General features: G+C 36.6%; 1 protein-coding gene across 3 annotated transcripts in view; it reads right to left on the bottom strand.

Annotated features, from left to right (window-relative positions):
• arhgef2a (Rho guanine nucleotide exchange factor (GEF) 2a) overlaps positions 1 to 24,409 on the bottom strand; it is a 69,968-nt gene that overhangs the window by 28,993 nt on the left and 16,566 nt on the right. Inside the window, exons 8-9 of one of the 3 annotated variants that reach the window (XM_067411368.1) lie at positions 24,189 to 24,221; positions 8,251 to 8,413 (exon numbers count right to left, since the gene is read on the bottom strand). In XM_067411368.1, coding sequence (XP_067267469.1) covers positions 8,251 to 8,413; positions 24,189 to 24,221 — 196 coding nt within the window. Of the gene's footprint in view, positions 1 to 8,250; positions 8,414 to 12,574; positions 12,874 to 24,188; positions 24,222 to 24,409 lie in introns of those variants that run through there. The other 2 variants (XM_067411370.1, XM_067411369.1) reach the window with 2 other exon arrangements.

Genomic DNA, 24,409 nt, shown 5'->3' with positions numbered 1-24,409 from the left:
TGTTTCAGAACGGCTTTGCTTCCTGTTTTGAGGGTGGCTGGGAAGGAAGAGGGACGGGGGCTCCGGTGGGGTTTCCCTGGCCCGATTACCCACAAAACACACCTACACGAGTCTAAATCACCCAATTTAAGTAAAAGTGCATCTCAGAAATGTAACTGTAGAGGAACAATTTATTTAAAAAACAGACACAAATGAGACAAACTGTATAGTAAGTAACGTTTGAGTCCATTTTGGAAAATGACCGAATGCAAATATGGTGTCTTGGCAAATCTGAACACAGTGTTGAGATCACTATGACAATTCTAAAAAGAAGACTTCACTTAAGGTCTCATTTTGCTCTCAATTTAGTCTCATTGCTGTCTAGGAGAATTAAAGAAATCTTGATTATGATTTTTTTCTTTAAATAAAAAAAAATATGGTAACACTTCAGTATGGAGAACAATTATCACTTTTAAATAGTTGCTTATTAGCCTGCTTATTGGCTGTTTATTAGTACTTATAAAGCAATGCCTTATCCTGCATGTCCATATTCTACGTCCCTTAATCCTACCCAATACCTGAACTTAACCACTACAACAACTATAAGGAGTTTATTGAGGGAAAAGTCATAATAATATTTAATTAATAGTTAACATGTGTTCCCCATACTAAAGTGTTACCAAATAAATAAATAAATAAAATAAAAATAATATAATAATATAAATATATTATATAAGTACATACACTAGCTTTCTTATCCAAAAGTTTTGGGGTCTGTAACCTTAAAACCTTGATCAAAAGTAACAGTAAAAACATTTATGATGTTTTAAAAGATTTCTATTTCAAATAAATGCTAGACGATTTGCAATATGAAATTCATGCCCTTTTAATTTCCGCTACAGCCTTAGTGCAACTGCAAAAGACATCTGTATGCATGCATGTGTCTCACATTAGCAGTGTTTTTTTAAAAAGGCGTATCAGAATAAAACGCATTGATACTTCTGCATTCTGTTGCGTTCTGTCCAGCTGTTTTTGAACAAGATCTTATTAGAGCGGTGGAACATAATCGTTCTATTTAGCAGCGTAATGCGCTTGAACGGTCAGATACACACAATTACAGTAGGCCTATATCAAAATATCTGTCTTTGCAAATATTCACGCAAACATAATCTGTTATGTCTTAAGTGAACGTTTGATTAACAGTTAGGGAAAAAACATCTAATGTGTAACATTAAATAACCTTGCATTAGGTCCTAATATAATAAACCTGTGTTAATGTTAATCAAACAATAAAAGAGAAAAGGGAATCATTCACTGCTCTTGACTGAACTACTTATGTAGCTTAATAATAATAATAAATTAATTTGTAATGAATACATACAGTAAAGAATATGCTGTGATTATTTTTGTATTTGATTATTTGTTTTTCTTAATTGAATGCTTCTGATTAGATGTGAAATTACTGTTAATTTAATTTTGTTTCTTATATTTGCATCTTTGTTCTTATTTTTAATAACAATGATAAAATAACAAAATGTGATGATTAATATAGTAATTATTAATAATAAAATAATTGGAGGATAAGATGCATCGTGATGCGCCGAGAATCATTTTATAATTGAATCATGACCCTCTGAATCGAAACGAATCATGAGGCAAGAGAAGATTCACACCTCTATACTGTACATGCAGTGCTGATACGTGCAAATCTGTAAAGTGTAAATCTGATCTCCCACTCAAAGGTATTTGGTTCGTAAGGCCTTTGCACTAAGAGCCTGTGTGGGTGATGAACATGCAGTTCCAGCCTCGGTACATACACAGCAAGAGAGAGAGAGAGCAATCAATACCAGAGCCCAGACCAAAGCAGCCGAGCACAAAGCTGCTCATCTGTGAGTGGCTCGTAATGTCTGGTCTTTAAATCTGATCTTGATGACAAAATAAGGAAGACGCTGAAACAATAGCAAAACAGAGAACCAGAATTGAAAGATGAGCACAGCAAAACAGGAAAGGGTGTGAGAGTGTGCCAGAATTCACATGTAAATGTGTTTAAAGGAATTGTTCAGGTTCACTGCAAGTTAAATTGTATCGACTGCATTTGTAGCATATTCATTTTGACTTGTTTCTCAAGCTTTTATAAATAGCAGCTAAAATCAGATATGGTTAACAGAATTAAGTGGTTAAATACACACTCTCAAAATTTAATGCAAAAATACTTTTTTTTTAGCTTTACAGCTCAACCCTTGACTGATTTTAAACCACTGAAGTGCATCACCCTGTTTAACCACAGTGTTTTTAACTGAAAATTATCTTCTGTGGTAATCAAAATTATGCCACAAACACTGTCAGTCGATAAAGCTTGTACTAAACCAGGAACATTGCTTTAAGAATGAGTAAAAGTGTCTGTAAAATGCCATTTGTGTCATTTTATCATGCATTTTAAAATCAGTATGTGTATATATTAGGGGTTGAACGACCTCCTATTTTTTTAAGTTGACTGTTATGTGATTAAAGTTGAGTCGACGTTGACTAATCACTGATAACGTTTAGTAATAAAAACATAAGAAATGGTAATGCGTTGCAACATGCCACAATTTGCAACTAGAGACTAAAGTATGAGAACAATCTTTGATGTTTGTTTGAGAAACTAGAAGTTGCGGCATTTGACACAACGCTACCTACAGGGACAGCAGATGAAATTTAGCTCTGTAGCTAATTCTGGGGCAGTACTCTTTTATTGTCCATTGTCCCTGTCAAATAAAGAATTAAATAAAATAAAAATACAAGGCTTTTGATCCTACATAACAGCTTATTTTTATAAGTTATTTTGTCTAGGGTCATTATTTAGATTATATTTATTTGAATGCATTAGTGAGAGAGCCATGTGCAGTGCCTCTCTACTGATAGTGAAGCTGTGAATTTATAAGCTATTTTATTGATAAATTACAGAAAAGTGCTGACAGTAATTTTCTGCGCTACTGAATGTTTCTGTCTGCGCACAATCTGCACGTGATGTGCAAGCTACTGTCTGTATGTGTGTGCGTCAGCATATTAGTTTAGAATGGCGATTAACTTGCCTGTACAATAAACTGTATAAAACATGCATTCACCTGATAAATATAGAATATCCAGATGTCATAAACAAACAACCTGTGGAGCGCTCTGCATGTATGCATTTATTTGTCATTTTAACTGATGGAAACAGGGCGTGAAAATGGACTTGAAAGATTTCTTATCCTGTGGCCTCCTCTTTAGGACAGGATTAGTATTAAAGCTAATGCAAATCTATGGGATTTTTTGGAGTTTTGATCGTAATTTAGAAGAAAACCTTAGGTCCGATCAGTTAGAAAAGATATAGCACATTAAGTCAGAAGGTCTTCTGCCTGATGTCTTCTGCCAGGCAGCTATGTCATTAGTGTCAAAATCGCATGATCAGCGACTAGTTGACATCAAGCTTAAAGGTGCCCTAGATTCAAAAATTGAATTTACGTCGGCATAGTTAAATAACAAGAGTTCATTACATGGAAACGACATACAGTGAGTCTCAAACTTTCCTCCTTCTTGATTTTTCTCCTTCTTATATAAATCTCATTTGTTTAAAAGACCTCAGAAGAACAGGCGACTCTCAACATAACACCAACTGTTACATAAAAGTCGGGGTGTACGCCCCCCAATATTTGCATATGCCAGTCCATGATTGAGGCATTACACAAGGGCAGCCAGTATTAATGTCTGGATGTGCACAGCTGAATCAACAGACTAGGTAAGCAAGCAAGAACAATAGCAAATGGAGCAGATGGAGCAATAATAACTGACATGATTCATGATATCATCATATTTTTAGTGATATTTGTAAATTGTCTTTCTAAATGTTTCGTTAGCATGTTGCTAATGTACTGTTAAATGTGGTTAAAGTTACCATCTTTCTTACTGTATTCACTGAGACAAGAACCGTCGCTATTTTAATTTTTAAACACTTGCAGTCTGTATAATTCATAAACACAACTTCATTCTTTATAAATCTCTCCAACAGTGTAGCATTAGCCGTTAGCCACGGAGCACAGCCTCAAATTCATTCAGAATCAAATGTAAACATCAAAATAAACACTGTACTTATGCGATTAGACATGCTGCATGACAAACACTTTATAAAGATCCATTTTGAGGGTTATATTAGCTGTGTGAACTTTTTTCTAATGTTGTTTAAGGCAAGCGCGAGATCTTGGGGGTGTGGAGCATGAGAGTTAAAGGGCCACACACCCTGAATCGGCCCATTTCTAATTATGCCCCAAAACAGGCAGTTAAAAAAATGAATAAAAAAAAATCTATGGGGTATTTTGAGCTGAAACTTCACAGACACATTCAGGGGACACCTTAGACTTATATTACATCTTGTAAAACAAAGTTCTAAGGCACCTTTAAAGTGTCACAGCAGAGCATTAGATTCAACTAGTCAACCCCTAGTGTATATATATACATATATATATATATATATATATACATATATATATAGCGCGTAATAAAAATGAAGTACTTCCCCCTTAAAAACATACTACCACGTGTGTAGTCTGGATGGTGGAAATGCAGAGCACAAATTCCGAGTATGGGACACTGTACTTAGCTACACGTCATGTTCATGTTCTGGTATGTGTGTGGATAACTGTGGTGAAATGGCATTTGTGCATTTCATCATGAATTTTAATACACACACACACACATATTTTATATATATATATATATATATTATATAACATGGATGTGGTGAAAACACTTTCCATCGCAGGGCTCTCTCTGTAGAACAAACTATCCAGACCTCCAACTTTAAGATGTGTGTGTGTGTGTGTGTTATCTTGGCATGCCGCAGTAGACCAGCCACTAAAAATATTCCACCTACTCTCCACTTCACCACATAATAAGACTCAAAACAGCAGTTCAGGACTGCACATAGATGTAATGTCAAAGAGGGATGTGAGTAGACAGGTGTGGCTTGTAAGTAATAAAGAGGCTTATACATGATGTTCGTCTTGAGCTCAAAGTCCTGGAGACAATCATGGAAAAAAAGCGGGGGAGTTGAGATGGGGGAAGAAAGCAGGAAAAATCATCGGAAAAACTGAGGTAAGCAGCTGTTTTTATAGCCTCTGCGCTGTGATTGGCAGGATCACAAATAAGCTCCTCCTAGTATTTCGTCAGAAACTTTTATTCTTGGGGTTTTCATCAACAGAGGACGCAAGCAAACATTAAGAATGGTAATGCTTTTATACTGTACTCATAATCATTAGTGTCTAATCACAATTACCACTTATCATACTTACGGTTAGGAATCTGAACAACCCTTAATGACAAGTATTAAACATCAGTACAAAGTTAATGAATAATTCATGTGTCTGACCTGCATGAAATATACATTCAATCAATTGGCTTGTTTGGAAGAGGTAAGCTGTTAAGTGCTTTGACTTGTTTTGATAAGAATTTCATCAGGTGGATGATGAAAGTATTGAAAAATAATCAGATATATTTGTTTTGAAGGAAAAGAAACTAGATTATCATAGAGACTTGGAAATCGGCTCTTTAGACTTGCACCAGGTCTGTCAACATCCTAGCAACCGCATAGCAACATAATTAAGTCACCCAGTACATCTAAAGGCCCTGATATAGTTGTTTTTCTTTCTTCGCTTTGGGGTAAAAAGTTCAAAATACGTAAGCAGCGGTATACTGTTAGCCAACATACCATATGCTGTGCGGTTTAGATTAATTTGTTAATATGTGCTGCATACTTTCCTTTCAACAACAAAATAAACACACAACAAAAATGACAGTTATGAGAAAACAGTAGTTAAAGGGTTAGTACACCCAAAAATGAAAATCATCCTATAATTTACTCACCCTCAAGCCATCCTAGGTGTATATAATTCACAATCTGAGTTATATTAAAAATATTCTGGCTCTTCCCAGCTTTATAATGTTAATATAATATAGCTCTGATTGTGTTTGACTGAAAGAAGAAAGTCATATACACCTAGGATGGCTTGAGGTTGAGTAAATTATGGGATACATTTTTTTCATTTTTGGGTGAACCAACCCTTTAAGAAAGGATCTGATCATAGCTATGTGAATGTTTACACAAGCTCTGCAATTCGGCATTCCAGTCAAGACATGTCAGGATTATTCCAATATATTGTTTAAAAGCAGCTTTACAGAATTAAACCTGGAAAAAACAGTGTCACTGTCTCTTTCAATTAGAATTACAACTTCATTTTCAACTATAAAGTGGCTCTCCGGTGAGTTTAAGCGCAAACGTCCATCCTCGAGGGACTGAACAGAAGAAATGAACTGGGGAAGATTTTCACATCAAAGAATGCAGAGCCTCAGAGCACACCTACCTATTACGTAATCGCCATGCACTAATGGTAGTTCGAAGGTGTTTACCTGCCAGGGCGAACTTTTCTGGGAAGTTCACTTTGGCAAGTTGTTTCGAACTCCAGAAATGAACTTCGTTTCCGCCAGATTCTTTGATTTCACTCGAATTGTATCAGGGTCTTTAGTAACTGCATATCAACATGCTAAAACCACCCAGAACACCTTAGCAAATGCATAGCATCACCCTGGTAACCATCCACAACATCCTATCGTGTTACTGAACAAACATCTACTTCTTCTGTATGCTGTTCTAAGCATTTTGATGATAGAATTAGGGAAAAATCCAATAGAAATGCATTTGAGGGTCAAAAACTAGAATATCCTATAAACTTGGTAACTGGCTTTTTACACTTCAGAACTATCAACAGCATAGAAATATGCAAAAACTACCCAGAACATCCTAGCAACTGCATTGCAAAAACCATCCTATCAGTGTGATGAATAAACATACCCTTGTTTGGGAGAGGTATGCTATTACTTTTGTCTTGATGATAAAATGAATAAACATATCCAATAGATTGGCGTTGAAGAGAGAACGGAATCCTTAATATCATAGATGCTTGAGGATTGACTGGCAAAACCCTAGCAAATGCAAAGCAACATGTTGAAACCATCCAAAACATCTTAGTAACCACATACAAAACAGGTTAAATAAACTCACGTCGCCCTAGCAACACCCTGACAACCATCCAGAATATTCCATCGACTTGACTGGAAAAGGTATGCTGTTTAGTGTTTAAATGACAAAATTAAAGAAAATATCCAAAAGATTTGCATTCAAGAAGGGAAAGAAACCAGAATATCCAAGAGACTTGTGAGTCGTCTCCTTAAGGCCCAGATACTCATCACTTCAAGTTAAATTTAAGAACGAACTGGTGTGACACCATTTTGAACAAATCCAGGCCAAAACGAAGTTTGGTCTGTGTCAATTACGTAACAGGTAGGTCTGCTATGAGGCTCCGCCTTCTTTGACATGGAAATCTTCTCCAAATCATTTCTTCTGTTCAGTCAGTCGAGGTCAGATGCCAGTAAAAACACGAACACACTGGAGAGCTACTTTATAGTAGAAAATGAAGTTGTAATTCGAATTGAAAGCAACACGGTCACTGTTTTTTTTTGGTTAATACTGTAAAACTGCTTGCTTTAAAGCAATCGATTGTATAAAGTGCTATATAAATAAACGTGACACGGCTTTATGGAGTGCTGAATTGCAGAGCTGGTGCAAACATATCCACGTCGCTATGATCACATGCTTTATTAACTGCTTTTTTCTCACCACTGTTATTTTTGTTTTGTGTTTATTTTGTTATTTGGAGGAAAGCATGCAGCACATATTTACATATTTATCTAAACGCTGCTCTCAGCAGTATGGGTGGAGTATGGGATGTTCAATAACAATATACCACTGCTCACGCATTTCAAACTTCTTTTTACCCCAAATAAAGAACGAAAAAGAAGGGTTTGTTCGCCGTGAGTATATCTGAGCCTTTAGATTTGTGCCAGACATATCAACACCCTAGCAACAGCATAGAAACATGCTAAAACAACCCAGAACACCCTAGTAACTACATAGCAACATGCTAAAACCACCAAGAACATCCTAGCAACTACATGGCAACATGTCAACTCATGTCGCTCTAGCAACACCCAGGCAACCATACAGAACATTCAATTATTGAGTTGAACAACAAACACCACTAATATTTTCCACAGAAATGATTAAAATTGAGTTTACAAAATGTCATCTACAACTACAAAACGTTGTATTTATCTGCAATCCATTATTTTTAAATATTTTTACTAGTAAAGTTGGTGGGTTTTGAGTGCGATGTATATGTGTGTGTCTGTGTGACTCACTCGGGCAACTGAGGGCCTCCTTAGCGGTGATGCTCTTGTTGCAGGCTGAGCAGAGTGTGGTTCCAGACACGGTGAGAGAGTTGAAGAGGTGGCCATTACTGTAGCGAGCCTCTCGCTCCCTGGCTTCTCTCTCCCGCTCCCTCATGCGCTCCTTCTCCTTATTCTAATCAGAACACAAAAACTCAGAATAAATTAATCATGCATGGTATCATAATATATGTGTACGATACATTTAAATAATCTCCACCAGAGTAAAATTAGCCTAGAATCATTGTCTTGTAAAAAAAAACAAAAAAAACAACAAAACTTTGAGCTGGTCACAGGACAATCAAACAATCAACACTCACAAAAAAGACAATGATGACGCTATTGCAGCTCAGTTTCTATTGTGTAACCGATTCAACTACCGAACTGGTACAGACCGAGTTCACAAACAGGGAACTCAAAAGAGAACTTGCAACACAATTTCGGAAGAAATAAGCCAAACAATGGCCATATTGAATGTCTAGAAGGTCTGTATTCCTTGGTAAAAGATTTCATCACGAAAACACATACAAGCACATTCATGCCTGTGAACTGTTTTTCATTGAAAAAGCTAATCTTTACTTATCAGCCTTCAGGGGAAAGACAAATGAAGCCCATCGGCTCTCCACTATAAAAATTCACTCATGTGGGTTAAGCAAACAATGGATCTCATTTCTGATACAGTAACTTCGTCTATTTGTTTGTCTTTGTTATGGGCATGCCTAGTTTGATCATTTTTTTTTTTTCATTTTTTTTTTCATATAATTTTGTCCTCTCTTTGACCCTCTCAGGGTCTTTTTTTGACAATCTACTAATAGGCTAACTGATGTGGGTTGAGCTTACTAGTGGAGACAGGTATTGCATGTTAGTGGAAAGTCTTTTTAAAAAAAAATCTATGGGGCCGTTGACAGTTTTCAACCAAAAACGGGAAACCGTTTATGCGTTTTATCCGTTCATTTGGGGCCCTGAAAATGCAAACTTTTGAAAACGGGTTTCAAAGTGCATGTGAATTTGTGAAAACAGTGATATTATGCACATGCATAATATTTTATGTTAGCATTGATTTTAATATTTTTAGTTTTCATTTTAATTTTTTAAGTTTTAGTATTTTTTTTATTTGGCTTTAATTTATTTTTTATTTCAGTTTTAGTAATTTAAGTACTTCAACTTATATGTATCTAATTTATTTGCCATGGCAACATTTTTAATTTTATATGTTTTTCCATTCAAATATTTTATTTCAGCTTTATTTCAATTACAGAAAAATATTTTTTACTCATTTTAGTTTGTTTTAGAACCAAAAAGGTATATAATACCTGGAGAAAGCTATACAAGCTGCCATCTTTGCTCACTCTGCTGACTAGACTATTTTCAGCAAACCATCTAAGCCATTTTACACTTAGAGCGGTAACTAGCAAAACATCCTCCATATTATTATTAAATATTTACAATTTATATTTTCCTGTCTGCTGCCTTAGACGTCACAGCTCATTCGCTGACAGGATATTTGCTAGAATTTAAGACTGTGTATGTTCTTGTGGTGCCATCGACCAATCAGCATTGTCATTAAATCATTTTCCATTGGCTCCAGAGTAATTATATAGCATTTATAATTCGAAAAGACACTGCAGCTTTAAATGAGGTAAACTGAATAAGTCCAGGCATCCATTTTGCACAATTAACAGTGCAACTCTGTAAACTAAGCTGTGTACTTCTGGAGTCATTGTTCTCGATTCTAAAAGCTTTGACCACTGGTGTTGGTAAATATGCTAGTCAGCATTTTACTAGAAGCTCTACTTGGCCCAAGCTGAAAATCTTCCTCTTTTATACATATTTATGATGAGTTAACTGGAAAATGAAGGAAAGATAAAAATAAACATCCAGACATGAAATGTGAACAGAAATCTTAAGATATTTCAGAATAAAGATTCAGCTGAACAATAACCATATCTAATGTCTAGAAGGTCTGTATCCCTTTTTAAATGACTTTTATATTTTATAATTTTTATAAGATGTCTCATATTTTTTCACCTCTGAAAATAGAGATGCTAAGGTCCAATAAGCAGACTTATTCTGGACGCTAAGGTCCAGAATAAGTCTGCTTATTCTAATAATCGGCCTCTCTGTTGACATGCAAAGCAGGAAATAATGAGAGAGCACTTCCTCTTTCTAATCTGCAGGAGGCATGAGTAAAGGTTGCCATAGGAACACGGACATGTGTTGGAAGTAAGCAACAGATAATGTTTTATAAAAACCGCTTAGTGTATTAGTTTGTAGCTGTCCAAATACCTGTAGGATATTGCTATTAAATTACAAAATCTAAATTTACCTAGTTTGTCCATAACCAGAACTTCCAGGATGCCTCGGCATTGTTTGGTACGTGTATGTGCGGTCATCTCTGCAGATTTGGGAAGTTGCAATAGTTTATGCTAAATCTGAGAACAAAGCATGTGGCCAGGGTGGGGTTTGAAAAAGTGACACTGTTTTACAACTAAACTTGAGTATGACTCCACATATTACAAACTACAGAGGCACAAACTAGGAGCAGCCAACATTTCCAAGTCTGTGTTTATAAAAAATAATGTCAGGCTAATGAAAAGTCGCTGTGCCTGCAAAATGAAAACAACCTCGGTGGTCATAATTCACTTAAAAGTTGACATTGAATCAAACTTTCTGTACAAAAACATGAGTGCTATGTGCCCCGAGCACATTGTTGTCTAGGTTCAGCGAGCTTGTCTAAAGTTTGGCGTCATCTCCCGTCAAGGAAATAGGCTGAGATTGGCAGGACTTAACGTTGGTGCTCCAGTTTGAATAGTCCCAGCTCCAGATTTAGTTCAGCCTGCTGTGGCCTGATGGCCTGGATATAGCTGGCCTATGGGGAACCATGACTGATTAGTTGACATTGACATTCTTTGCAAACATTTTCATACGAAAGCAATTTACACTACAGCGACCAGGACCGTAGCAGTCGACCGATATCCATTCTTTCAATAGCCAATGCCGATATAATTCCCATTTTGGTATTTTTACAATTTCATGAATTGTGGTACTGTTTAAATGTAGCAGGTTGTCAACGCTCCTCCAAAGTGGGCATTAGTAATGGCCAAAAATTGACCAAGATCAGACGATTATATCAATTTATCTCTGCAGAACAGGGTAAATACAAGGGCTTGGCAACTTAGCAGCTGCTCTCGCTTACATTTAAATTGCTCAAACTCATGTCTAACCTTGGACATCACCATTTAATAGAAGAAGAGGTGGTGAGATGTTGTGTGCATGTGTGTAAGCAAAAAAGCATCTCGCTATTTAAAAAAATCTTGCCTTCGGACCTGAACCTGGAATTGATGCTTTAACTGAGTGCGATTTCTATGGCAACCTCTCTTTTGGCTCTTTCTCTTGAACGCACACACACAGTCTGTTGTTCAACATTCCCACTCAGTAACACCTACACAACTCAAACTCATACTGAAGCTAATAACTGGACAAAAAAAGGTGCATATACAGTGCCAAAAACAAGCATACAACCTCTTAATCAAGGTGTCTTTACACAGCAGAGTTAAAACTGCTCTGAGCAGGCTCTGTGCTGGCTCCAAATTCTGTGTAAATATGAAATGCCACATTAAAGTATGCAGCTCTGATCCACCTCAACCCTCATTAAAGACCACAGTGACACTGCTTTGCTGAAATGCAGCATCAGAACAGCCTTAAACTTTATAATTGCTCATGTTTAATTTCATATGCATGTTTCTATATCTCACAATGAAGACATTAATTTCATAACATTACTTTCAACAACTGTAATTCCTGTGTAATGTACCTGGTATATGCAGCTTCTGTGCTGCTTTTGAATCATACCAAAGATGACATCACACTGCATGAAAGCCATAAACTTACAGTCCTGGAAAGCATTATTCACTGTCAAACAACAGCAACATTAACATTTTAGTCCGTCTGGCCCTTTAACCCTCATTCTATAACGATAAGGAAGAGGATAGCAGCAATTTAAGTGCAAATGACTGTATTTCCTTGCCTACGTTTATATCCAACCTCTAGGTTAATAACTGACGCATTTTTATTGTCACAAACACACTGTTTTTCTGAAGTAGTGTATTATGAAAATAAAAATAAAGTTGGATTGAACTGAAATGAACTGACTTAAAGCATACTTTTCAAAACCTAATATTTCTATAATCCCTTATGAACCACGACGAACAAATATTAAGTGGACAATTCAAACACAGCGTCAGAATTGTTTTAATTCTTGCGATAAGCTGGTTAAAACACGCGTCGCTGTACTTACCCGCTGACTGATCTCTCTCATCCTTTCCTGGCGAAGTTTCGACAGATCCGCTACTCGAGACATTGCGATATTTTAAACGTCTTTACCACAAAGAAAAACGAATCCTCTTACGGCAAAATCACATGTATATCCCATTAATTAAGATATAAAAGTTCCTTAAGGTTCCGTGTATGTGTAATAGCAGCGTTTTAATAAGCAGAAGACATTGACAGAGCAGCGCAGCGCTATAACTTTGAGAGAAATACGTTGTTCCTCTCCCTCCCTCACTCTCAATCTCTCTCTTTCGCTCTTTCTCTCCTCCCCTTCAGTGAAACGGTGTTGCCTCGTTCAGGAAGCGCAAAATGACTATCCCAGACCGCCTCTACCCTTATTAAAACACTCTCACTGTAATTCTATAACGCTTATATGAGCATAACATAATAATAATTGCACATGGTTAATTTAAAACATGGTTAATAGAAAAAGAGCATATTGTAAATATTTCTAAACTAAAAATATTACTTTTTTATTCAATTCAAGAAGTAAACGTCTCTCTCTCTTTCTAAATGTTTGTTACATTCATCCAGAAAAATATATTAAAGCCAAACCCCTTAAGCACAAGTCCTGTAATGTCAAACTGTAAAAATGACATCTGTGTTACCTTTCTGAAAGCATACTGAAGGCATATTACATATTATAAAATGTATTCATAATGCTTATCTGATATCATATGTAAAATAATAATAATAATAAAAAACTACTGTCTATTAAGTACAATAGTCAAATGCTACCATGATGTAATGCTGCTGCTATAAACAACAGCAATGGAGACTCTCAAACCCTGTGGCTGAACTCTTTCAAACAATGACGTCAACTTTAGCACCAACACCTATTCAGCATTTCTCAGAGAGATCTAGAAGGAACTAACACTAATGTTCGGAAACATTGTGGTCTGCGTATGCCGGCAAAAAGCACCCATGAGTAAAATCATACCAGCTTAAATGAAAATGAAACGAGATACACAGAATTAGAGTTAATTTATTATGCAAATTGACATTTAGTTGCAACCTATAACTTTGAAATCATATATCCATTTCTAAATGCTGCAGTATTTTAGTGGCTCTGCACGCACCTCTGCAGTGATTACCTCTGTGTAAAAGCAGAAAATGGTGGACGTTTTCTTTTGGGAACAGAGCCGAGGGGAGAGGAGGGGAGATTCTTTTTTTCTGCTTTGGCCACATCTGTCGCCATGCCAACAGTGTATTTAGACTTTGGCTGGGTTATGAGGGGAGCCTGGAAAGTTTACAGTGGGCGGCAAGGTTTTCAGTTTATATAGGCACATTCATACAAGCGTGCAAGAGACTGGCTGCTCCTGTGTTTTCTTTGTTCTTTTTTAAATATGTTGCATGGTTTAAATCTCTCAGCAGATTAAAGCAAGATTAAAGCAGGTCAAATCTTTCAACAGATGTACAGTCCCATCTAGTCATTTTGGATTCGTCAAACAATACTGACTGTAGCTCAGACTTACATAATCTGGTCTACATAATCTGGTTGTGGAACAAATGAAGGACCAGAGTTATACGAGCAGAGATTGGGAGTTGGAGAATAAAATTTAAAGCGAAGATTTATTTCTGAGATGGCAAAGCTGAATTTTCAGCAGCCATTACTCCGGTCTTAATTTTTTAAAAATATAATATAATTTTTTTTTTTTCAGGATTCTTTGATGAATAAAAAAACTCCAGAAGTTATTTGAAATAGAAATGTATAAGACATGTCTTAACTGTCACTTGAATCAATTTAATGCATCCTTGTTGAATAAAATTAATAATTTTACTTACCTCAAACTTTTAAATGGTAGTGTATCACAGGTTCAACAAAAATATGAGGCAGATTTCAACATTGAGAATAATAAGACATTTTTCTTGAGCCACAAATCAGCATATTAGAATATTAGAATATGTATATAATATATATATATATATATATATATATATATATATATATATATATATATCTTCTAAATGCAGAGACTTCTTTTAAAAGACATTAAAAGTCTTAATTATTTCAAACCTTTGACCCCTAGTGAATACACAAATACTCCAGCGTATGTGTGTGTGTGTAATATATATATATATATATATATATATAAATAAATACACCAATCAGGCATAACATTATAATGACCACCTTCCTAATATCATGTTGGTGCCCCTTTTGCTGCCAAAACAGCCCTGACCTGTCGAGGCATGGACTCCACTCGAGCCCTGAAGGTGTGCTGTGGTATCTGGCACCAACATGTTAGCAGCAGATCCTTTAAGTTGCAAGGTGGGGCCTCCATGGATCGGACTTGTTTGTTCAGCACATCCCACAGATGCTTGATTGGATTGGATCTGGGGAATTTGGAGGCCAAGTCAACACATCAAACTCATTGTTGTGCTCCTCAAACCATTCCTGAACCATTTTTGCTTTATGGTAGGGTGCATTATCCTGCTGAAAGAGGCCACAGCCACCAGGGAATACTGTTTCCAAGAAAGGGTGTACATGGTCTGCAACAATGCTTAGGTAGGTGGTATGTGTCAAAGTAACATCCACATGGATGGCAGGACCCAAGGTTTCCCAGCAGAACATTGCCCAAAGCATCACACTGCCTCCGCCGGCTTGCCTTCTTCCCATAGTGCATCCTGGTGCCATGTGTTCCCCAGGTAAGCGACGCACAGGCACCTGGGCATCCACGTGATGTAAACGAAAACATGCCCACAATTTGTCTCTTGTCAAACTCGCTCAAATCCTTACGCTTGCCCTTTTTTCCTGCTTGGACAAAATGTTCACTTGCTGCCTAATATATCCCACTATATACTTGTATGTTTTATTAAATTACTTGATAGTAAATAGTAGGACTCAAACAAAAACCTTGTTTGGTGCGACTGTAGTAAAACAGTCAGTTACGTCATTGTTTGTCTCTCAGAAAGCCATCCCCTCCACCAGTCACCATCACTATTACAGTAGAAAATGAGTATATGGCGGCTCTTTCTGTGAAATCCACCAGCTCTTCAACTTTAAATAGTGAACCACCATTCTCTCTCTCTCTCAGTCCTTCTCTCTCTTTGGTTCACTGTGTCTCCAAGGAAGGACAGATTGCACTGTGGGCGGACTTCCACATAAGTGTTTCAACACTTGTTCTCCCTCTTACTCACGATTTCTTTAATTTCATGCACACAATCTTTCTTCCTTGTGTTGGTAATAACAAATCTGTGGCATGGGACCAGTTTATTAGCAGTCGGATTTCAGCCCCTGCAGCACTCCTGACCGAATCAATAATGATGAATACTCTTCTCTTCACTGAGTATTAGAGGGCTGCCTCTGTGCCTGGATACTGCTGATGTGATCTGCTGCAAGCTATGCTAACAAATGCTAATAAGCGAGATGCCACTTCATAATCAGTGCCGGTTCAACGAGTACACCGACTGCAGATCAAATAGGCTGATCTTGTTATTCATCATTCATTTATCTCAGAAGATTTATGTTTTACTGAACATGTGCAGAACAGAATTAGGCACAAAAATGGTAAACTGAGCATCAAATTTAGCTGCAGTGTGTACATGGCCGAAGAGATCTAGAAGTTTCAAACGGTCTCAAACTCAAAAGTCACAAAGTCTGCAAAATCAATATGAACTGAAATATTTCTAATCAAATTCTTCAAAAGCCAAATTAAGTCAGGGATGCTATAGACATTCATTTTATAGTTTGTGCCAAGAATTAACTTGATTAATTTGATCCTACTTTGGAAGAAACATCCAAGACATAGTTGATAATTAAACAAATCAAGATTTGTAGGTCTCCTGATCTAAGAGTTAAAAAGTTCCTTCGTCATAGATTGATCTAACCTTTTATGCTGTCTAAGAAACAGAGCTCATCTATGTGTTATGCGCATTTTGTATCACAATTTGCATTACACTGAAGCTGGTAGTTACAATGATAGTGGGTGTTAGCTGTGGCCATGACTCCACACTGAAATAGATGGATAGAAAGAGAGAGAGAATGAAAGAGAGAGAGAGGGAGCGTTGCTGTGGGTTACCACTCTATAGAGGAGGCACTGCTTTCTGCGGCAGACGAGAAAATGTGGTTTTCTGTGTGTGTATATGACAGTAGGAGTTCTAGTGAGGACTGTATGTGTGTGTGTGTGTGTGTCTGCAGAGATAATGACCAGGTTCTGGAGGCTGAAGCTCACGAGGCCTGTCATTCAGCACAGACTGTGTCACACAACACAATGTGATGCCTTAAGGTGAATGTGTGTGTGTGCACATTTGTATTCATGAGTGTATTTCTAATTTTGTCTAAGTGAGATGCAGCATCAATCATAGAGTTTAGGGAGGAGTTAAACAAAAACAAAAAAGTCTGTCTCTCACAAACATGCGTGACATATTGAACAATCATGATATGTTTGTGATTTTATACAGGCCAATATATAATAATTTAAATGTTTAAACTTGCTTAAATATTTTAATATTTAAACAATACATTTTTCTTGTTTAGTTAGTAAAAAATGTGGGGAAAAACGATTTAAAATACATAAAATGGATGATTTTTATCAATTTATTTTGTTCTTGTTGCATTTTGAATGTACTTGCAACAAGGGCCTTGGTTTGGTTTAATAATAAATATATATATATATATATATATATATATATAATATATATATATATATATATATATATATATATATAATATATTATACTACAACTTTATATTTTTAATCTATTTTTAAACATCATTTATTCCAGTGAATTTTCAGCATCATTAGTCCAGTCTTCACTATCACATGATCCTTCAGAAATCATTCTAATATGCCGATTTGCTGCTCAAGAAATATTTCTTAATTATTATCAATGTTGAAATGCAATAAACTTTTTCAAGATTCTTTGATGAATAGAAAGTTCAGCATTTATTTGAAATACAAATCTTGTATTTCATTATAACTGTGAAAAATTATGCATTTCATACATTATACATGTCTTTACTTTCACTTTAGATGATCAGTTGAATGCTTGTTTTGCTGAATAAAAAAATTAAAAAAACAAATACATAAATAAATAAATATTATATATATATATATATATATATATATATATATATATAATTTATATATATATATCATTCAAAAGTCAGATTGTTTTTCATTTTTCACACATACTCATTAATCAATAATAACACTAGATAACCTTATCTAATATTGCATTCCCTTATTTCTCATTCATTTTTCCATTTCAAAATAACTCAGATTCCACTCTGTGAGTGGAGGTGTGGGAGGGGCTCTCGCTGACACATGTCTCACAGATGTTTTCTCTTGTGGTGGGATTGCCAAATCAGTGCAAAGGCTTTATAACCCTAAAAAATGCCCTGTGCTCCACCCTGTGGGCCCCTCTGTGACTATGAGCCTCCCAAAAAGTTGGAGTAAACAGCCCAGAAAATGGTCGACAGTTAGGGGGGGGACACAGTTGCTGTAAAAATGACTGCCAGTAAAAAAAAATACTGTAATACTCCAAGCACATGTGTCCATCTGCATTCTCTGGGTATTTTCCATCTGATGAAATGTATTTTATGTAATTCTGGTAAGAAAGGAACTCTGTAATGTGTAATGCACAAAGTTTATCTTCTAAGACTTAAATAAAAAGTGGCGCAGAATAGAGAAAGAGTACTAGCTTATAAAGAGAGTGGTGGGGGAAAAAAAGCAACTGAGAGATACAAAGAAAACAGAGGGGACATCTGAGAGTTAAAGATAATGGCAGGAGGAAACAGGCCAGACGACGAGATGATTCTGCCAGACTGTTTACTTTTCAGCTAATAATCATTGTACATACACGCCGTGCACACACACACACACACACACACACACACACACACACACACACACACACACACACACACACACACACACACACACACACACACACACACACACACACACACACACACACACACACACACACACACACACACACACACACACACACAAACCCCTGTACTGTGGTGGTACCACTAAATAAGATGGAACTTCACTATACCATGGTGTTTTATGATTACTTCATTTATATTCGCTGCACAGGTTTCACTACAAATAATAACTTAAAGATTGTCAGGACATTTATGTTGGCTTGGCAAAGTCTTGTCTGAAATTTTTTAAAATGTAAAAACCTCAAAAGCTAAAAGGTTTACAGTCCATACAATCTGACAAATAGTGGAAAGCATTTTGAAAGTTTTTGTTAAATCAAGGAAAATGTTCTACTACACCCACAAAACCGTAGTAACACCATGGTACTTTTTGTAAGGGTTACTTTTTCTTCCCACGTAATCAACTTGGTGTAATTAAATAGTCTTTGAAGCCTATGTCCAAATTGTTCCCACTCACTGGTAAATAATTAATTCCCAAAGGCTGACAGAGTTAAAAACAAACAGTCATGCTGCTTTAAGATAGTGCCCGTGGTCTGTCCTCTCACAAGCTCCTTCCTTGTGTGTATATGGGTTCAGATCAGGCTCCAAACAGCTGACTGGACCCGTGTGTAATTGTGTGGGTAAGCGTATGTAAGCGTCTGGAACTTAGAGCGAGAAGCAGAAAGTGTTTTCCAAGGAAGTTTAGTCACATGAACATCAGTCTGTGCTTCCCAGCTGATCATATGGTTGTGTTATAATCAAATGGTAAAAAATGCATAGCAGAAGAGCATTCAACAAAACCTCAGACAGAATAATGTGGCAATTAGGGTTTTAAAAAGTCGAGGAAAAGAAAAAGACTATTTAAGTGAAGAGTCTAGCTTGCTTTATAAAGAAAGTGCCTGCCTCATAAAACTCCTCCTTCTTTTGCTGGACTGTTTGTGTTGGAGCCTGCAGGCCTGGCACTAAAATCATACTCCCTAAAGTGGACGAGTAATCATGAGCGCCAATTCTGTCGAAGCTCCCTCAAGATCCACACAGAACGTGTGTGTGTGTGATTTTTAGTGGTATGATGTCATGGAAAGGCCCGCAATTCAAACAGACCTTTAGCTATAATGATAAGAGTATGGGTTTTAATGATAACAGGGTGTATGTGATGAATGACACATTATATTGAACTGGAACATGGGAAGGTTTATGTGTTATCTGCTTAAAATTAAAAATAATAAATAAATAAATAAATAAATAAATAAAGGTAACTGTGTTCCTTTTCTCCAATTGTGACTTTATTACCAACAACAATAATAATAATAAATATAGCTGCAAGCAGCAATTACGGGGCCAAGCACAAAAATGGCACAAGAAGCAAGCCAACATGGCTGGGAGCATCAGACCAACAGCAGTAGAGAGCAATTAGAAAAAAAGTTATTAGCATTTTTGTCAATTTTGTTATATCTTTTGACCACAAGGTGGCTCTGGTCCGAAACTTCTCAGGCTCCTTCAGTGCATTGTCCTGATGACCCATACCAAATTTATGAATTTTGGTCAAACCCATCAGAAGTTATAAGCAAAAATGGCATTTTTAATATCTCCACTCCAGTAGGTGGCGCTGCGCCGAAACACTGTATGATGCCTCAGGTCATGATTGTGATTACACGTACCAAGTTTGATCTGAATATGATAAAGCATTGCAGAGATACAGCTTCAAGAGTAGTTTTTGCATCATGCCTCAAATTCGTTGCTCTGGTATACGAAAACATTTTGACTTATCGACTTGAAATCCATAACTTTTTGTCGGCATGGTCTGACGATGACACGGTTCAATTTTGGTGAAAATCGGAGCAACGGTCTAGGAGGAGTTCGAAAAAGTAGGTTTTTAAAGAAAAACAATATGGCGGACAGGAAGTTTAGCTGACTATGGCAAATTTGATATCTTTGTTCTCAGCATGACCCAAGGAATCTACTGAGACCAGTTTCATTACAATTGGTGAATACAGTCAAAAGTTATTAGCATTTTTGTAAATTTTGTTATAACTTTTGACCACAAGGCGGCGCTGTGCCGAAACTTCTCAGGCTCCTTCAGGGCATTGTGCTGATGACCCATACCAAGTTTTGTAAAGATACGTTAATGCGTTCGTAAAATACAGCATTTTAGCACAAAATTCAAAATGGCCGACGGCCAAAATGGCCGAATTGGGAAAATTGGATATCAGTCGACTCGGCATGATTCCCCAAATCCAACGAGACCAAATTTATGATTTTTGGACAAACCCATCAGAAGTTATAAGCAAAAATACCCATTTTTCATATCTCCGCACCAGTAGGTGGCGCTGCGCCGAAACACTGCATGGTACCTCAGGTCATGCTTGTGATGACATGTACCAAGTTTGGTCTGAATACGATAAAGCGTTGCGGAGATACAGCCTTACTTCTGTTTTCGCAAGCACTACGTACAATTAGTTCGTTAGTTTTTCGAAAACGGTTTGAGGAATCAACTTGAATTCCATAACTTTTTGTCAGCATGGTCTGAAGATGATCTGATTCAATTTTCATGAAAATCGGAGTAACGGCCTAGGAGGAGTTCGAAAAAGTAAGTTTTTCAGAAAATTCAAAATGGCGGAAAAATTTTCATGACGGAAAATGACGTCATAGGGTGCGTTCGATTCGTCTTGAGCCAAGGAATAAGAGGAAAAAAGAATTGTGTTTCTAGCCCTTATGGTTCAAAAGTTATTAACATAAACATAAGTGCAACTTTGGACAGCTGGTGGCGCTAGAGGGATTGAGTTAGAGACTCCAAATTTGCTATGGACAAAGGTCTGACTGTCCCCTGACTGTGTGCCAAATTTCACAACTTTCCCGCAAGCGGTTCTATGGGCTGCCATAGACTTCAAGAGCGGAAGAAGAAGAAGAATAATAAATATAGCTGCAAGCAGCAATTACGGGGCCAAGCACAAAAACAGCACAAGAAGCCAGCCAACATGGCTGTGAGCATCAGACCAACAGCAGCAGTGAGCAATTAAAGACCTATTAAGATCATTTTAGGTAAAAGAGCTGAAAAATGATCAAAAATGAGGATTTACTGTTTCATCACTTTCGACCAATAGGTGGCGCTGTGTCCAAATTGTTGTCGTATGGTCAGAGTGAGGTGACAATAACACTTGCAAAGTTTGGTGTCAATATGTCAAAGCACTGAAGAGATACAGCGTCAAGAGTCGTTTTTGCATCATGCCTTGTAAATTTTGTTATAACTTTTGACCACAAGGTGGTGCTGGTCCGAAACTTCTCAGGCTCCTTCAGGGCATTGTCCTGATGAACCATACCAAATTTATGAATTTTGGTCAAACCCATCAGAAGTTATAAGCAAAAATAGCCATTATTCATATCTCCACTCCAGTAGGTGGCGCTGCGCCGAAACACTGTATGATGCCTCAGGTCATGCTTGTGATGACACGTACCAAGTTTGGTCTGAATATGATAAAACATTGCAGAGATACAGCTTCAAGAGTCATTTTTGCATCATATCTCAAATGTTTTGCTCTGGTATACGAAAACGGTTTGACTTATCAACTTGAAATCCATAACTTTTTGTCGGCATGGTCTGAAGATGATACGGTTCAATTTTGGTGAAAATCGGAGCAACGGTCTAGGAGGAGTTCGAAAAAGTAGGTTTTTAAAGTAAAACAATATGGCGGACAGGAATTTCAGCTGACTATGGCAAATTTGATATCTTTGTTCTCAGCATGACCCAAGGAATCTACTGAGACCAGTTTCATTACAATTGGTTAATATAGACAAAAGTTATTAGCATTTTTGTAAATTTTGTTATAACTTTTGACCACAAGGTGGCGCTGGTCCGAAACTTCTCAGGCTGCTTCAGGGCATTGTTCTGATGACCCATACCGAGTTTCATAACGATACGCTAATGCGTTTGTAAAATACAGCATTTTAGCACAAAATTCAAAATGGCCGACAGCTAAAACGGCCAATATGGAAAAATTGGATATCATTCGACTCGGCATGATGCCCCGAATCCAACGAGTCCAAATTTTTGTTTTTTTGACAAACCCATCAGAAGTTATAAGCAAAAATATCCATTTTTCATATCTCCGCACCACTAGGTGGCACTGCGCCGAAACGATGCATGTTGCCTCAGGTCATGCTTGTGATGACATGTACCAAGTTTGGTCTGAATACGATAAAGCGTTGCGGAGATACAGCCTTATGTCTATTTTCGCAAGCACTACGTACAATTCGTTCACATGTTTTTCGAAAGCGGTTTGAGGAATCAACTTGAATTCCATAACTTTTTGTCAGCATGGTCTGAAGATGATCTGGTTCCATTTTTTTGAAAATCGGAGTAACGGCCTAGGAGGAGTTCGAAAAAGTAGGTTTTTCAGAAAATTCAAAATGGCGGAAAAATTTTCATGACGGAAAATGACGTCATAGGGTGCAATCAATTCGACTTGACCTAAGGAATCAGAGGAAAAGGGATATTTGTTTCTAGCCCTTATGGTTCAAAAGTTATTAACATAAACATAAGTGCAACTTTGGACAGCTGGTGGCGCTAGAGGGATTGAGTTAGAGACTCCAAATTTGCTATGGACAAAGGTCAGACTGTCCTCTAACAGTGTGCCAAATTTCACAACTTTCCCGCAAGCGGTTCTATGGGCTGCCATAGACTTCAAGAGCGGAAGAAGAAACGGAAGAAGAAGAATAATAAGCGTACGGAACGCCAACAATAACAATAGGTGCCTAAGCACCTTCGGTGCTTGGCCCCTAATAATAATAATAATAATAATAATAGTAATTTAGGTTTACAATGGGATGTAGATTAAAATATAATAATAAGATGTTTATATTAATTACTTTATATAATTTATATTTATATCTATGTAAGATTTTTTTTTAAGAAATTAAAACTTTTCCAACAAGGACACATTAAATGATCAAAAGTGACAGCAAAGACTTTCACACTGTTACAAAAATGTGTTTCAAATAAATTATGTTCTTTTAAACTATTCATCAAAGAATCCCAGTTTCCACAAAAAAAAAATAAAAAATAAGATCAATGGTTTTCAAACGTCATAAATGTTTCTTGCATTAGAATTAGAATGATATCTGAAGGATCATGTGACACTGAAGACTAAAGTAAAGATGCTGAAAAAAAAAAATAAATTTTATATATATATATATATATATATATATATATATATATATATATATATATATACCATATTAGTTTTTACAGTATTTTTGCTCAAATAAATGTGAACATGCTCAGTTTTGAAGGCTAGTGTAGTTAAAAAAAAAATCATATCTCATTGTAAACTTTGTCTCACTGTAAACATTCTCCTAATTGACATTATTTTTACTCTGAAACAGACTTCTACAGATTTGACAGTCCAAGAACATGACTAACCCTAATATGAGCAAACAAGGGCTGTTTTCACTGTGATACTGACTCAAAAACAATGTCATCTTCAGACCTGTCATCACTCAACCATAAAATCCTGCTTCCTCGTGTGTCATAGTAAACTGGGTCAAAGATAATGTTTTGACCTCTATCCATCCTTAAAACTACAAAAGCTGCTTTTTCATTCAGCCATATGGGTTTCCCGACGTTTCCTACACCAGCCAATGGATTGCTTGAACTAACTGAAACTTAAAGGGATAATTCACCCAAAAATGAAAAAAGTCATAATTTACTCACCCTCATGTCTTTCCAAACCTGACGTTCTTTCTTCTGTAGAACATAACAGAAGATATTTTGAGTAACATCTGAGTTTTTGTCCATACAATGAAAGTCAATGGTAACCAAAATGGTTACCAAGATTCTTCAAAATATCTTTTGTGCTCCAAGGAAGAAAGGCTGTCTATCAAACACAAAAAAGCGAGACAATTGCATGCCATCGCATCCTCATCAAATCGCTG

The sequence above is a fragment of the Chanodichthys erythropterus genome, chromosome 15 (assembly GCF_024489055.1).
Source record: "Chanodichthys erythropterus isolate Z2021 chromosome 15, ASM2448905v1, whole genome shotgun sequence".
NCBI classification, from domain to species: Eukaryota; Metazoa; Chordata; class Actinopteri; order Cypriniformes; family Xenocyprididae; genus Chanodichthys; species Chanodichthys erythropterus.
Note: the sequence above shows the minus strand (reverse complement) of the source record. Positions and strands in the feature narration are given on the sequence as shown.